This window comes from Coregonus lavaretus (genome assembly GCF_964263955.1).
Source record: "Coregonus lavaretus genome assembly, chromosome: 21".
Taxonomy (NCBI): Eukaryota; Metazoa; Chordata; class Actinopteri; order Salmoniformes; family Salmonidae; genus Coregonus; species Coregonus lavaretus.
The window spans coordinates 17,643,170-17,656,786 of NC_140008.1; the positions used below are offsets into that span (position 1 = coordinate 17,643,170).

The 13,617-nt window shown below is 46.2% G+C and overlaps 1 protein-coding gene across 2 annotated transcripts in view; it reads left to right on the forward strand.

Annotated features, from left to right (window-relative positions):
- The first annotated feature begins 2,270 nt into the window (after nucleotides 1-2,270).
- Nucleotides 2,271-13,617, forward strand: part of LOC311148897 (interleukin-6 receptor subunit beta) — a 39,336-nt gene continuing 27,989 nt past the window's right edge. For both annotated transcript variants that reach the window (XM_084185910.1, XM_084185911.1), the window contains exons 1-2: nucleotides 2,271-2,539; nucleotides 13,152-13,272. In XM_084185910.1, the coding sequence (XP_084042036.1) occupies nucleotides 2,380-2,539; nucleotides 13,152-13,272 (281 nt within the window). In that variant the 5' untranslated portion in view covers nucleotides 2,271-2,379. The remainder of the gene's footprint in view (nucleotides 2,540-13,151; nucleotides 13,273-13,617) is intronic.

Genomic DNA, 13,617 nt, shown 5'->3' on the forward strand with positions numbered 1-13,617 from the left:
TGATGGGAGTACTTTTGTGTTCTTTCTAGTTTATGTTGACATTTGAAAGGTCTTGTACAGTACCAAACTCTCACAATTGGCTGACAACCACGGTAGGCACATTAGCCTGTGTTTTGCACATTATTGTACATGTTACTTTAGGTAAGTCACTGAATACACAGTTACTCAGGTTTTGTAGCCTCTGGCTTCTTCCATGTATCTCAACTCCTGTTGTGTGATTAAGTGTTGAATATTGCCCTGAACCAGACATGCAACCTTGGGGATAACAGTCATTGTAAAAGCCCAATGGCATTGAAGGACATCAACCCAAAAGGGGTGTGTTCAGAAGGGTGCAGATGGAGAATGTGATATATAGAGCTAATATAGCTAGCTATACAGTCCCCAGGTTTCAGTGATGCTCTACAGGATCCTGCCACTAGAGGATCTCGGCTGTCACATAGTCTGAAGAGCGCCTGCCTGCTTCACAACCCTTGCTCAGGTGGGCCCGAAGAGAATACGTCCCCTGTGCTCTCTGCCCTGACAGCAGGAAAACTCCATGTCTTTATTTATTTTTATAGGTGGGGTCATCCTCTACTCCCTGCTCTGACCTAAGCTGTTCTAGATCCGTGTTTTCTTCAACTGTTTACAGGCGGTTGGTGTTGACTATCGGGGCAGGAAAGGGAGTAGAAACACTGCCTTTGTTTATTATTCTTTTGCATTTATATCATACTGCTTCTGTTTATGTTGGTTTGTAATTCTAATTGTTATATTTTGTAAAAAAGAAAAGAAAAATAACCTATTAAAAATACACATGTTGACAATGAAAGTCATTGCACACACACACATACACACTTTATTTTACTATTGAAGTGGGGATCAAAAAATGTATTCCCATTCCTATTTTCCTAAACCCCTAACCCTAAAACTAAACATACTCCTAACACTAATCTTAACGCCTAACCCTAATTGTAACCCTAACCCTAAATCTAATCTAACCCCTAAACCTAAAATAGCATTTTTCCTTTTGCGGACCGGCGAAATGTCCCCACTTTTTCCTTATTTTACTATTCTTGTGAGGACTTTTGGAACCCAAAAGGACGGTCAAGTTAGACCACACACAAGTACTTGAATCCTAGTCTTGTGTGCAAAACTGCACACTAAACTTTAATCAAATTTACATCATTGTACCCAAATTAATCTTTGTGGACAGACTACTTATCTGACCAAATTACAGGAGTTTCTAGTTCTGGATTAACCAAGATTATACCCACAGAGGCAATACAAAAAAAGTCCATCCTGTGATTGTGTGGTGCCATAATAGTAGCTGAAAAACCCACTGCACTGTGGAGATCTCCTTTTGGATATAGGTTATTCAGCAGCAACTTGGTTAACATAGAACCCATACTAAATAACCCAGTAGCTGAAAATGATCTCGAGAGTACTCAGGTACTGGCCTTTCTATTATGGTATAACCAGGCTTCAAATTCACCTGGATAATAATATGTCATTTAGCAGACGCTTTTATCCAAAGCGACTTACAGTCATGTGTGCATACATTTTTACGTATGGGTGGTCCCGGGGATCGAACTGGCGTTACAAGCGCCATGCGCTACCAATTGAGCTACAGAGGACCACATGGATCTACTGTCCATTCCTGCATTCTGTTCTTTTAACATAGTGTTTTCAACTTACATATCTGACACACTTTGACCTAGATGTTTACATTGTACATGTTCATTTAAAGAGGTATTATTATTTAACAGTCCTCACATGGGTTTTGAACCAACAACCTCTTGGTTCCTGATTCTTTCTGCAACGCCACCATGTCCGTGTCCATACCAGTTATCGGTTAATCTGACTATTGTCATCATTGATTTTATTTATTTATTTCAGCAAGTTACGGCTTTCTGTATAGTTGTCTAATGTTGGTGGGGCGTGTTAACCTGTTTTAATGATACTCATGAACAGGGGTGAAAGTATAATTCATTTCTTCCCGGTAAAGGACCACATAATCATATAATTACATATATAATCTCGATTAATTCAATATGATCTCTGTGGAACTAGTCATAAAGATGTATAATTAAAGTTCTGAAATGTAGACCTAATACGTTTTTATTGTGGCATAAACAACCAGTTATTATGTTTTCATCAGATTGTCAAACAATCACGTGTAGGCTACGGGCTGATTGTACACATGTTGTTGAAATATGAGAGGTTACTGAAGAGCATCGTCATGAGGGGTGGGGGCTCCGCAGTGGAACAGGGTGAGCAATACTAGTTTTGTTCCTGGAACTGTCACACGGCTTCACACTGTATATTCAGAGCTCTGCTGTGTGACACCATTAGTGGCAGCAGACCCCTTTCCATTCTTATTTACACAGGCAAGACAAGCTGCTTATGACCCATATCTTAGACCAGAGGCTTCAGATAGGCTGTCAGGTGGTTAACTGGACTCGGGGTGCTGGAGGGATAGGGATTCATCGTAACTCGAGGATGGACAACAGGAGTTTGGCACTTGTGGCACTTTATGTCGGACTTCATATTTGCACTGCTACAGGTGAGAGTTTGTATAACTTTTTAAAGTGTTGTTTCTACATACATTGGAAGTTGGAACAAGTCTTGTTTCTCTTATGAAAGTAAAAAAAACTAGCTGTTTAAGAGACCTTGATTAAATACTAGGGTGATGTAAAAATTGGCGTGCTGCTACCTACCAAGCTAACAACAAACATTCCCAAAACTTTAGAGAACATTCCCTTAAGAGTCTCATTAGGTAATTAACTAACGTTTTCATAAGAATGTTCCCTTGATGTGCAAGGAATGTTTCCAAGAGACCATTCCCTTAATGTAAAATATAACTTACCCAGAATGTCGTTACCATGTTCTCAGAATTTAAGATATTAATGTTCTAGACATGCTTCATGGGAACGTTGCAATAACATTAATGTGTCCAGTTTTCTGAGGGTTAGGAGAATATTCCCTCAACTTCCCACAAAACATACACAGAACATAAGATATTAATGTTCATGTTTCATGGGAACATTGCAAGAACATTCATGTGTCCAGTTTTCTGAGGTTTAGGAGAATATTCAATCAATATCCCACCAAACATGGTTGCCATGTTCTCAGAATAGAAGATAATGTTCTCTTTAGGAGAATATTCAATCAATATCCCACCAAACATGGTTGCCATGTTCTCAGAATAGAAGATAATGTTCTTGACATGTTTCATGCTAACGTTGCAAGAACATTAATGTGTCCAGTTGTAAGGATGTCGCCTGATGGGCCCTGTGTAGCTCAGTTGGTAGAGCATGGCGCTTGCAACGCCAGGGTTGTAGGTTTGTTTCCCACGGGGGGCCAGTATGAAAATGTATGCACTCACTAACTGTAAGTCGCTCTGGATAAGAGCGTCTGCTAAATGACTAAAATGTAATGATCCCAAAGAAATGTTATCCCCAAAAATGTTTATTTCATTACACATCACGCCTTATTTATGTTGCAGAGCCAATCAAGGCTCTGATCGGTGAACCACTAATCCATTCATACAGTTGAAGTTGGAAGTTTACATACACTTAGGTTGGAGTCATTAAAACTAGTTTTTCAACCACTCCACAAATTTCTTGTTCTATATCGTGGCGCTCCGCCCCATAGGGGAGCTCTGCTCCTAATGGTTTACCCTCTGCCCTAAGGCAGCAGCAGCCTGAGACAAAATTATGCACACACCTACAGCCAATAGGAGTACAGGTGTCCCTATAAGAGGGGGTGCCTCCCCTCAATCAGCCTCCCTTTTTCTTCAGCGACTGGACTAGACTGAAGAAGCCAAGAAGAGATGAAGAGAAGACTCAGGACGAAGAAAACGGCGTCGATTTTCCAGATCATCGACGTCGTCCTACAATGAGCACACCAAGCTTATCCATAGGGTAAGTATTTAACAAAAGCTATTTTCAGAGCTCAATGTCGCTGTTCCCCTTGGCGGCTGTCGACCCCCCCGACATATGTTTCGTGGGTTGAGGGACACAGCACGCCAGGGACAGCTTCATTAATCCCCCACTATGCGCCAGCTGCGCCCTCCTTTTTTGAAGGAGTGGAAGCAGCGTTGGGCATTTTTAGGGAGGATATTCCTCTTGAGGATGTGCTATCAGTGTTAGTCTCAGCTTCTGAGGCATCATCTGAAGGCGCTGACTCAGGAGATGACAGGGCTATTGGGGAAGAAATGAATATTCTATTGGAACAATTCATTACACTGACCCAGATGTTTAACACCCCTTTTCCTTCGGGAAATTGTGAGGTCATTACATCCCTGGATGATGACGCCACAGCCTCTCTGTGCCTGAATTCTCAGGTCTCATTGAGTGGGCTGCTAAACAGCGGGAGATTAAGCTGCCCCTCATTCCCTCCAACCCGGAAGTGGATATGAGGAAGGGCGGCCGTTACTCTCGCTACAGCTTGGCGTCAGACGGCGGCCTCCAGCAGCAAGGGAGCGGGCCTCGCGCCCCCCTGCAGCGCCAGAGGTGCCGGCGAGAGAGGTCATTAAAGCGTCATCCTGGCATCACCCGAAGGGCGGCCAGAAGAGACGCCGTTTATGACAGGCGAGGGGGAGAGAACGGAAGACGGCACAGCGCCTGCTGTGACCGAGCCCACTGTCCCCCCCCACTCTACCGTTGAGTGTATGGAGGAGAATGTTTTTTGTTGATGTGTGTAATAAAGAGTTGGCTCTACTTGACACTGTCAAAAAAGAGCCCCTTTTCCATAATACATCCGAGAGCGTTCAACCTTCCTCACTCTCGCTCTCTCTCTTACCACTATGAGTGCAGCTCAGCCCACCATGGTGCGTTGCTGAATGCACACATAAGGCAGGTATATAAAAGGTATTAAGTGTACCTTATAAAGACCTCACTTTACAGACTCCTAGGAGTGCTGTAGTGAGTGTCTCACATAGCAGGCTGCAGTCTCAGCCAGATAATGGCATGATGACGCGACCGCTATTCGGGACGGCGCTCTGTCTCAGGCTAACGCCTCAGTCAGTGCAGTTCAGACCCGTGCTGCGTTCACGGAGGGCCTGATTACTACGGTTACGGGCGTAACCAACGTATCGGCGCCCCCGTTTTCTCTCAGAACGCGCTGATAATAACCACATTGGGGATGGCGCACTATCACAGACTAAGGTCTCTGTTAGTACGACCCAGACCCATGCTGCGTTCAAGAAGGGCCCGATTACCACGGTCACGAAGGTGCCCAGTGTATCGGCGCCCCCACCTTTTTCTGAACGCGCCCAGGCTCACCACACTGAGTGTAGTTCAGCCCACCAGAGGTGCAGAGCTGAACGCACACAGGAGGTGAAAGGAGGAATAATACCTAGACGCCGTCTTGGTTTATCTCAAAGAGACCTCACATTACAGACTCCAAGGAGTACTGTAGTGAGTGCCTCTCATAGCAGGCTGCAGTCTCAGTCAGGAGACATGATGACGCAGCCGCTATTTGGGGATGGCGCACTATCGCAGACTAAGGTCTCGGTTAGTGCGATTCAGACCCATGCTGCGTTCACGGAGGGCCCGATTACCACGGTGACGAAGGTTCCCAGTGTATCGGCGCCCCCACTTCTTTCTGAACGCGCTAATACTCACCACACTGAGCGTAGTTCAGCCCACCAGAGGTGCAGAGCTGAACGCACACAGGAGGTGAAGGGAGGAAAGATACCAAGACACCGTCTTGGCTTATCTCAAAGAGACCTCACATTACAGACCCCAAGGAGTACTGTAGTGAGTGTCTCTCATAGCAGGCTGCAGTCTCAGTCAGGAGACATGATGACGCAGCCGCTATTTGGGGATGGCGCACTATCGCAGACTAAGGTCTCGGTTAGTGCGATTCAGACCCATGCTGCGTTCACGGAGGGCCCGATTACCACGGTCACGGAGGTGCCCAGTGTATCGGCGCCCCCACTTCCCTTTGAACGCGCTAATACTCACCACACTGAGCGTGACTCAACCCACCAGGGGTGCAGAGTTGAACATACACAGAAGGTGAAAGTTAAGAAGGTATCAAGGCGCCGCCTTGTTTTACCTCATAGAGACCTCATACTACAGACTTCTAGGAGTACTGTAGTGAAGGGCTCTGATAGCGAATTGCAGTCACCTAAGATGACGCAATCGCTTGCTGGGGATGGTCATGCTGTGGCCTCGGTCAGCGCAATTCAGACCCGCGATGCGTTCAAGGAGGGCAGGAATACGACGGTTACGGGTTTAACCGATGTCCCTACTCCTCTTTCTTTCTCAGAACGCATTTCCTCTCCCTTTCACGGGAGGCCCACCTTGGGCTGTTCCACCACTTTAATGTTGGGGAACAGTGGCGGTAAGGGCCATAGAGGAATGCAGGTCCTTCCTACTGGATGCACCACAGCTTCGCGCCCAGCCACTTTCTCTGCATTGCTGGCAGTGGCGAAGAAGCTGCACCCTCTCACGCTGGCTAGAACAGACGTTGCAGAAGGGTTATGCTCTCCAATTCCACCGGACCCCACCCCCGTTCAGGGGAGTGGTGGAGACGGTGATGAAAACGCCAGACAAAGTGGCCGCTCTGATGACAGAGATTACGGAACTTTTGGCGAAGGAGGCGGTGACAGTAGTTCCCCGGGAGCAAAGGAACAAAGGGCTATATTCGCCTTATTTCCTAGTGCCCAAAAAGACGGGGGGAGTGAGGCCGATTTTGGATTTACGCATTCTCAACGAGAGCATAACCAAACGGCCCTTCCGAATGCTAACGACAAAACGTCTGCTGGAATGTGTCCAGAGAGGGGACTTTTGTACGAGCATAGACCTAAAGGACGCGTACTTTCATGTGCCGGTTCAGCCGCGTCACAGGAAGTTTCTGCGGTTCGCCTTTCAAGGGGTGGCGTACGAATACACGAGGATGCCATTTGGGTACGCCCTGGCACCTCGCACATTTTCCAAGTGTGTGGAGGCGGCATTGGAACCGTTGCGTCGTCAGGGAATACGGCTACTAGCCTACCTGGACGACCTACTGGTTCTCGCCCCGTCAGCAGAGCTGGCGATCACTCACACAACACAGACAGTGATGCATCTCACAAGTCTGGGGTTTGCTGTGAATTGGAAAAAGAGCGCGCCCTGGCCCACTCATCAGATTGTCTACCTGGGGATACAGCTAGACACTGTGAGGATGAGGGCTCGAATTTCGGACCCCCGAAGGGTAGCCTTGTTGCTAGCCCTAAGGAAGTGTCGTCCGAATCACACGGTGACGGCGCTGTCGATCATGTCACTTTTGGGTCTCATGTCGTCAGCCCACTCTGTGGTTCCGCTGGGACTCCTGCACATGCGCAGGACGCAGCGATGGTTCGCCCAACTAAGACTAGACCCATTGCGTCAACGTCATCGGTTGGTGGTGGTTCCCCTCTCGCTCAGTGCAGACCTAAACTATTGGAGAAACTTGCGCGTTCTCACGCACGGAGTCCCGATAGGAAAGGTGTCCTCTCACATCCCAGTATTCACGGATGCGTCCCTGACGGGATGGGGAGGGACATGTCAGACACAAGCGATAGGAGGTGTGTGGCCTCAATCAGGTCGTCACATCAACCTCCTGGAGTTGGAAACGGTTCGACTGGTTCTGACCCACTTCGCGTCTACCCTTCGGGGTCGCGATGTGCTGGTCTGGTCAGACAACCGGACCACAGTAGCCCACATAAATCGCCAGGGTGGAGTCAGGTCTCCTGCTCTCCATCGGGCGGCAGAGGAATTGTGGCTGTGGGCTCACGAGCACCTCGCTCATTGAGAGCAGCACACATTCCGGGCTACTTGAACGTAGGAGCAGACCTCATGTCAAGAGGGGGTCCTCGAGACGACGAGTGGTGTCTGCATCCAGACATTGTTCTCCAGATTTGGGAACAATTCGGGAGAGCCGAGGTGGACCTATTCGCGTCACGCGTGAACGCGCAATGTCCTCTGTGGTTCTCTCTGAGGGAACAGGACAAACCGCCACTGGGAAGGGACGCCTTTGCGCACCAACCGTGGCCGAGAGCTCTCCTGTATGCATTCCCTCCGCTGTCCTGCATTCTCCCACTGCTAGCCAGGGTGAGGTCAGGGGGGCTGTCAGGTGATACTGATAGCGCCCGATCGCCCGGGGGCTCTGTGGTTTGCGGAGATGAGTCAGATGTTGATTGCGCCACCTTGGCCAATTCCACATCGACGGGACGCGTTGTCTCAGGCGGCTGGCACGATAGGGAAATTGCCCATAATCGGCCAACCACTGAAGGCCTGGCTGCTGAGAGGGACAGGATAGAGCGCCGTGGGTTATCTGATGCAGTGATCAGGACCATACAGGGTTCACGTGCCAGTTCCACTTCTAAGATGTATGCCAGTAGATGGAACGTGTTTTCACGATGGTGTGTCACACAAGGTGTGGACCCCATGAGCTGTCAGGTGGAGAGTATTCTTTCTTTTCTGCAGCTCATGTTTGATAAGCAAAAATCGCCTGCCACGATTAGAGTGTTTGCAGCAGCGATTTCAGCTTGTCATGAGGGTTTTGGCAGAGACAATGTCTTTAGTCACCCTCTAGTGAAACGCTTCCTATTAGGAACGCGGCGACTTAGGCCAACACCTAGAGTCACGCTTCCTCAGTGGGATTTGGCTTTGGTACTCGAAGCGCTATGTAAGTCGCCGTTCGAGCCATTGAATCAAATACCCCTCAAGATGCTGTCTATCAAGACAGCACTGTTGCTCGCTTTGACTACAGCTAAGCGGGTCAGTGATTTGTGTGCTCTTTCGACGAGACCTGACTGCCTGGCCATCAATGGTGACCTGAGCAGAGCAGTGTTACGTCCTAACCCGGCATTTGTGCCGAAGGTTATTAAGAGTTCATATAGGTCACAGACCGTGGAGCTGTGGGCTTTTTCTCCTCCTCCTCATAGAGAGAGGAGTGAGGAGAAGCTCCATTGCCTGTGCCCGGTACGCGCTTTGGCGTGTTACGTCGAGCGCACAGCAGCGATTAGGTCATCGCCTCAGTTGTTTGTGTGTCACGGTGCGGCTGCACTAGGTAGACCACTTTCAAAACAGAGGCTGTCTCACTGGCTTTGTGAAGGCATTGAGACAGCTTATGAGGTAGCAGGGCGGCAATTGCCTGAGGGTATCAGAGCTCACTCCACTCGTGGAGTAGCGGCTTCTACTGCCCTTTTTAGAGGAACAGGAGTAGAGGATATCTGTAGAGCAGCATCCTGGTCGACGCCGTCTCCATTTATCAGTTTCTATCTCTTAGATATGTCTTCTAATTCTCTGGCTCGATCTGTACTCAGCGTGGCTGAAGGGAGATCTTGAGCAAGAAAGAGAGGAGAAGCAGGACTGTGGACACAGGTTTCCATCAGGTCCGCTTTGGTTAGGAAGACGTGTTTTTGACAGATGTGTTTTCTAACTCTTTGGCTCGGTCTGTACTCAGCATAGCTGAAGGGAGATCTGGAGCTAGGAAGAGAGGGAAAAGCAGGACTATGGACTGGGTTTCCATCAGGTCCGCTTTGGATAAGAAAACATATTTTGTGGCATGAATCCTGACTGACAGGGTCAGTACAGTAGAGGCATGCGTTGATTAACAGAGTATGAGGTCATCTATCTGCTTGTTCAGTTAGTATGACTCATGTTTTTGTTCCTGCCCACTAATCTCTGGGATTCCATTGAGTGAGTGAGGCGGTCTACCGCGTTCATAATGTAGAGTGACACTTGATGTCATTCCATTAGTGGTCGGTAGTGTTTTCACAGGATATTGAGGCACATCTATCTGCTAGTACAGATTAGTATGGCTTCTATTCTGGTGATCTGCCCACTAGTCATTGGCATTGCCATTGGACTAGGTGGGGCGGGTCTTTTAACCGATGGCGCGGTATATTGTGACGCCCGTAGGGGTTTTTAGTTGCAGTACTGCGGGACTCGGTTGCAGCCATTGCGAGGCTTGACTTTCTCGTTTCGATGGGAAGTGTTAGGCTCGGCAGGGAGTACATTTTGGAGCGCTACGCTCCGCCTTAAACCATTAGGAGCAGAGCTCCCCTATGGGGCGGAGCTCCACGATATAGAACGATTAGTTACCGGAGTGTAACTCCAGTTCTATGAGTGGAGCGGAGCCCCATAGGACTTAAGGCCCTGCCGACCCTCTCTAGTCTCGCTGAAGAAAAATATCTCGGGAGGCTGATTGAGGGGAGGCACCCCCTCTTATAGGGACACCTGTACTCCTATTGGCTGTAGGTGTGTGCATAATTTTGTCTCAGGCTGCTGCTGCCTTAGGGCAGAGGGTAAACCATTAGGAGCAGAGCTCCCCTATGGGGCTCCGCTCCACTCATAGAACTGGAGTTACACTCCGGTAACTAATCGTTATCAAACTATAGTTTTGGCAAGTCGGTTAGGACATCTAATTTGTGCATGACACAAGTAATTTTTCCAACAATTGTTTACAGACAGATTATTTCACTTATAATTCACTGTATCACAATTCCAGTGGGTCAGAAGTTTACATACACTAAGTTGACTGTGCCTTTAAACAGCTTGGAAAATTCCAGAAGATGATGTCATGGCTTTAGAAGCGTCTGATAGGCTAATTGACATAATTTGAGTCAATTGGAGATGTACCTGTGGATGTATTTAAAGGCCTACCTTCAAACTCAGTGCCTCTTTGCTTGACTTCATGGGGAAATCAAAAGAAATCAGCCAAGCCCTCAGAAAAAAGTCTGGTTCATCCTTGGGAGCAATTTCCAAACGCCTGAAGGTACCACGTTCATCTGTACAAACAATAGTACGCAAGTATAAACACCATGAGATCACGCAGCCGTCATACCGCTCAGGAAGGAGACGCGTTCTGTCTCCTAGAGATGAACGTACTTTGGTGCGAAAAGTGCAAATCAATCCCAGAACAACAGCAAAATACCTTGTGAAGATGCTGGAGGAAACGGGTACAAAAGTATCTATATCCACAGTAAAACAAGTCCTATATCGACATAACCTGAAAGGCCGCTCCGCAAGGAAGAAGCCACTGCTCCAAAACCGCCATAAAAAATCCAGACAACGGTTTGCAACTGAACATGGGGACAAAGATCGTACTTTTTGGAGAAATGTCCTCTGGTCTGATGAAATAGAACTGTTTGGCCATAATGACCATCGTTATGTTTGGAGGAAAAAGGGGGTTGCTTGCAAGCCGAAGAACACCATCCCAACCGTGAAGCACGGGGGTGGCAGCATCATGCTGTGGGGGTGCTTTGCTGCAGGAGGGACTGGTGCACTTCACAAAATAGATGGCATCATGAGGAAGGAAAATTATGTGGATATATTGAAGCAACATCTCAAGACATCAGTCAGGAAGTTAAAGCTTGTTCGCAAATGGTCTTCCAAATGGACAATGACCCCAAGCATACTTCCAAAGTTGTGGCAAAATGGCTTAAGGACAACAAAGTCAAGGTATTGGAGTGGCCATCACAAAGCCCTGACCTCAATCCTATAGAACATTTGTGGGCAGAACTGAAAAAGTGTGTGCAAGCAAGGAGGCCTACAAACCTGACTCATTTACACCAGCTCTGTCAGGAGGAATGGGCCTAAATTCACCCAACTTATTGTGGGAAGCTTGTGGAAGGCTACCCAAAACATTTGACCAAAGTTAAACAATTTAAAGGCAATGCTACCAAATACTAATTGAGTGTATGTAAACTTCTGACCCACTGGGAATGTGATGAAATAAATAAAAGCTGAAATAAATCAGCTAAATACTATTATTCTGACATTTCACATTCTTCTGAAAAACTGAGTTTTTAAATGTAAATGGTTTTTAAATGTATTTGGTTAAGGTGTATGTAAACCTCCGACTTCAACTGTAACTCTTTGTCTGTTGGCAAGGTTAGGGATACTCACACACACAGTACTTTTAACATAGTGTTTTCATATTTCACAGCAGTTGCCATACCAAGTAGTGATGAAGCCAGTCAAGATGCTCTCAATGGTGCAGCTGTCATTTAGTAATGACAGAATGTATTTGAAACTTCACGCACAGTAAAACCTTTGTATGATTTAATACAATTATTTTATTGATAGGAGTGGGAAAAAAGTCCTTGTGCACTCCAAAGCACACCAGAAGACGGCATTAATGATAAGTAATAAAATAAAGACGCCACTTCTAAAAGCAAGATACATTTTCTTTCATTTTTATTTCAGCACAAATGAAAATGTGTCACTGACTCGCCCATGTATTAATGTTTCAGCATTGTCTTAATGAAGAGTTCGGCATTCAATATCCACCGGTCGTAGTACAGATGAAGCCTGAGCTGGAATGTGAAGCTAACTGAAGCTGTCTAGCTTTAGAAAACCCTGAATAGATATTTTTTAAAGATAAGCTTGAAATGGGCAATCTCTAATTGACTCAACAACCAAAAACACATATCTAAGTTTAGCTTTCTTACTGAACCAGAAAATCAACAATTATTTCAGTGTATTTATCAAAGTTAGCTGCTTTGTAGTATACCCCGCAGAACTAATAACACAGATTTCTGCAACCTACTTCAGGTTAGTGAGGTCAAGCCTACACTCTGATAGCATATAAGACTGATATATTTAACAGTGTCAAGAGCACGTGTGGAGAGGTAGCAGCATGCCAAATTTACATCACTCTAGTAGTCAATCAAGGCCACTTATATAGCTAGTATTTTTTAGTGTGCCAAAATCCTGAACTATCCCAAATTCAGGACCTTAATTAAGAGCTTGGTTGTGGAGGAATGCAATAATTGTTTCTTGTTTTATTTTCATTGTGTATAGCTACATTTTTTTGGAATGTATTGCTTTTTCATTAATTACTTTTCGTATATATTGTTTCTTGATCATTTATTGCCTTTCGGGATATAGATATAATTTGGAAAATAGATTAGCTAATCTCAATATGACTTCCTAGATAAATAAATGATATAAGCCTAAATAGATAACTAGATTAGTAAGGAATGATCAGTAATATCCAGAAGTATATCAGAAAGGACTAGAATCTGTTGGTATTTCTCAAGGGAGACTGTGGTTTGTTCAGCCAATGGCAAGCAATAACATAGATCAAAACAGATGATTTTGAATGTGCTGTTTCCATATGTGAGCATTAATTAAACATTATTTCTACACACTTTTAATCACCTATATAATTTCTTTCCCCTCTGGTCCATGCAGAGTTCTCCCTCAGCCCTAGCCAGCCTCAGTGTGTCTTTATGGCCTACGCCAATGTGACCTGCTACTGGACACCTGGACAAGGCTCTCCCTCAGACACACGCTTCACGCTGCAGGTCAACATGTAAGACACCATCACGTGCTACAACATCTACGGCACAAGTTAATGGTTGTGATTGTATGAGGCCCCTTAGACAGAGGAAGAGGCAGTACTTGAATACCAATAAATCCTTCAACGGTCATGTGGTTTCCTTATGTTTGATGTGTTTGATACCGTTCTATTAATTCCATTCCAGCCATTACAACAGGCCCATCCTATAGCTCCTCCCACCAGCCTCCTCTGTTCTATTTCAATGAGTACTCTACGCCTTGACGTCTCCATGGCCACAGGCTGAATGAGGAGATTTATAATATAATTCATAGAGTTTAATAATTATATTGATGGCAAAGCTCCCAGCATAAGTTGCCT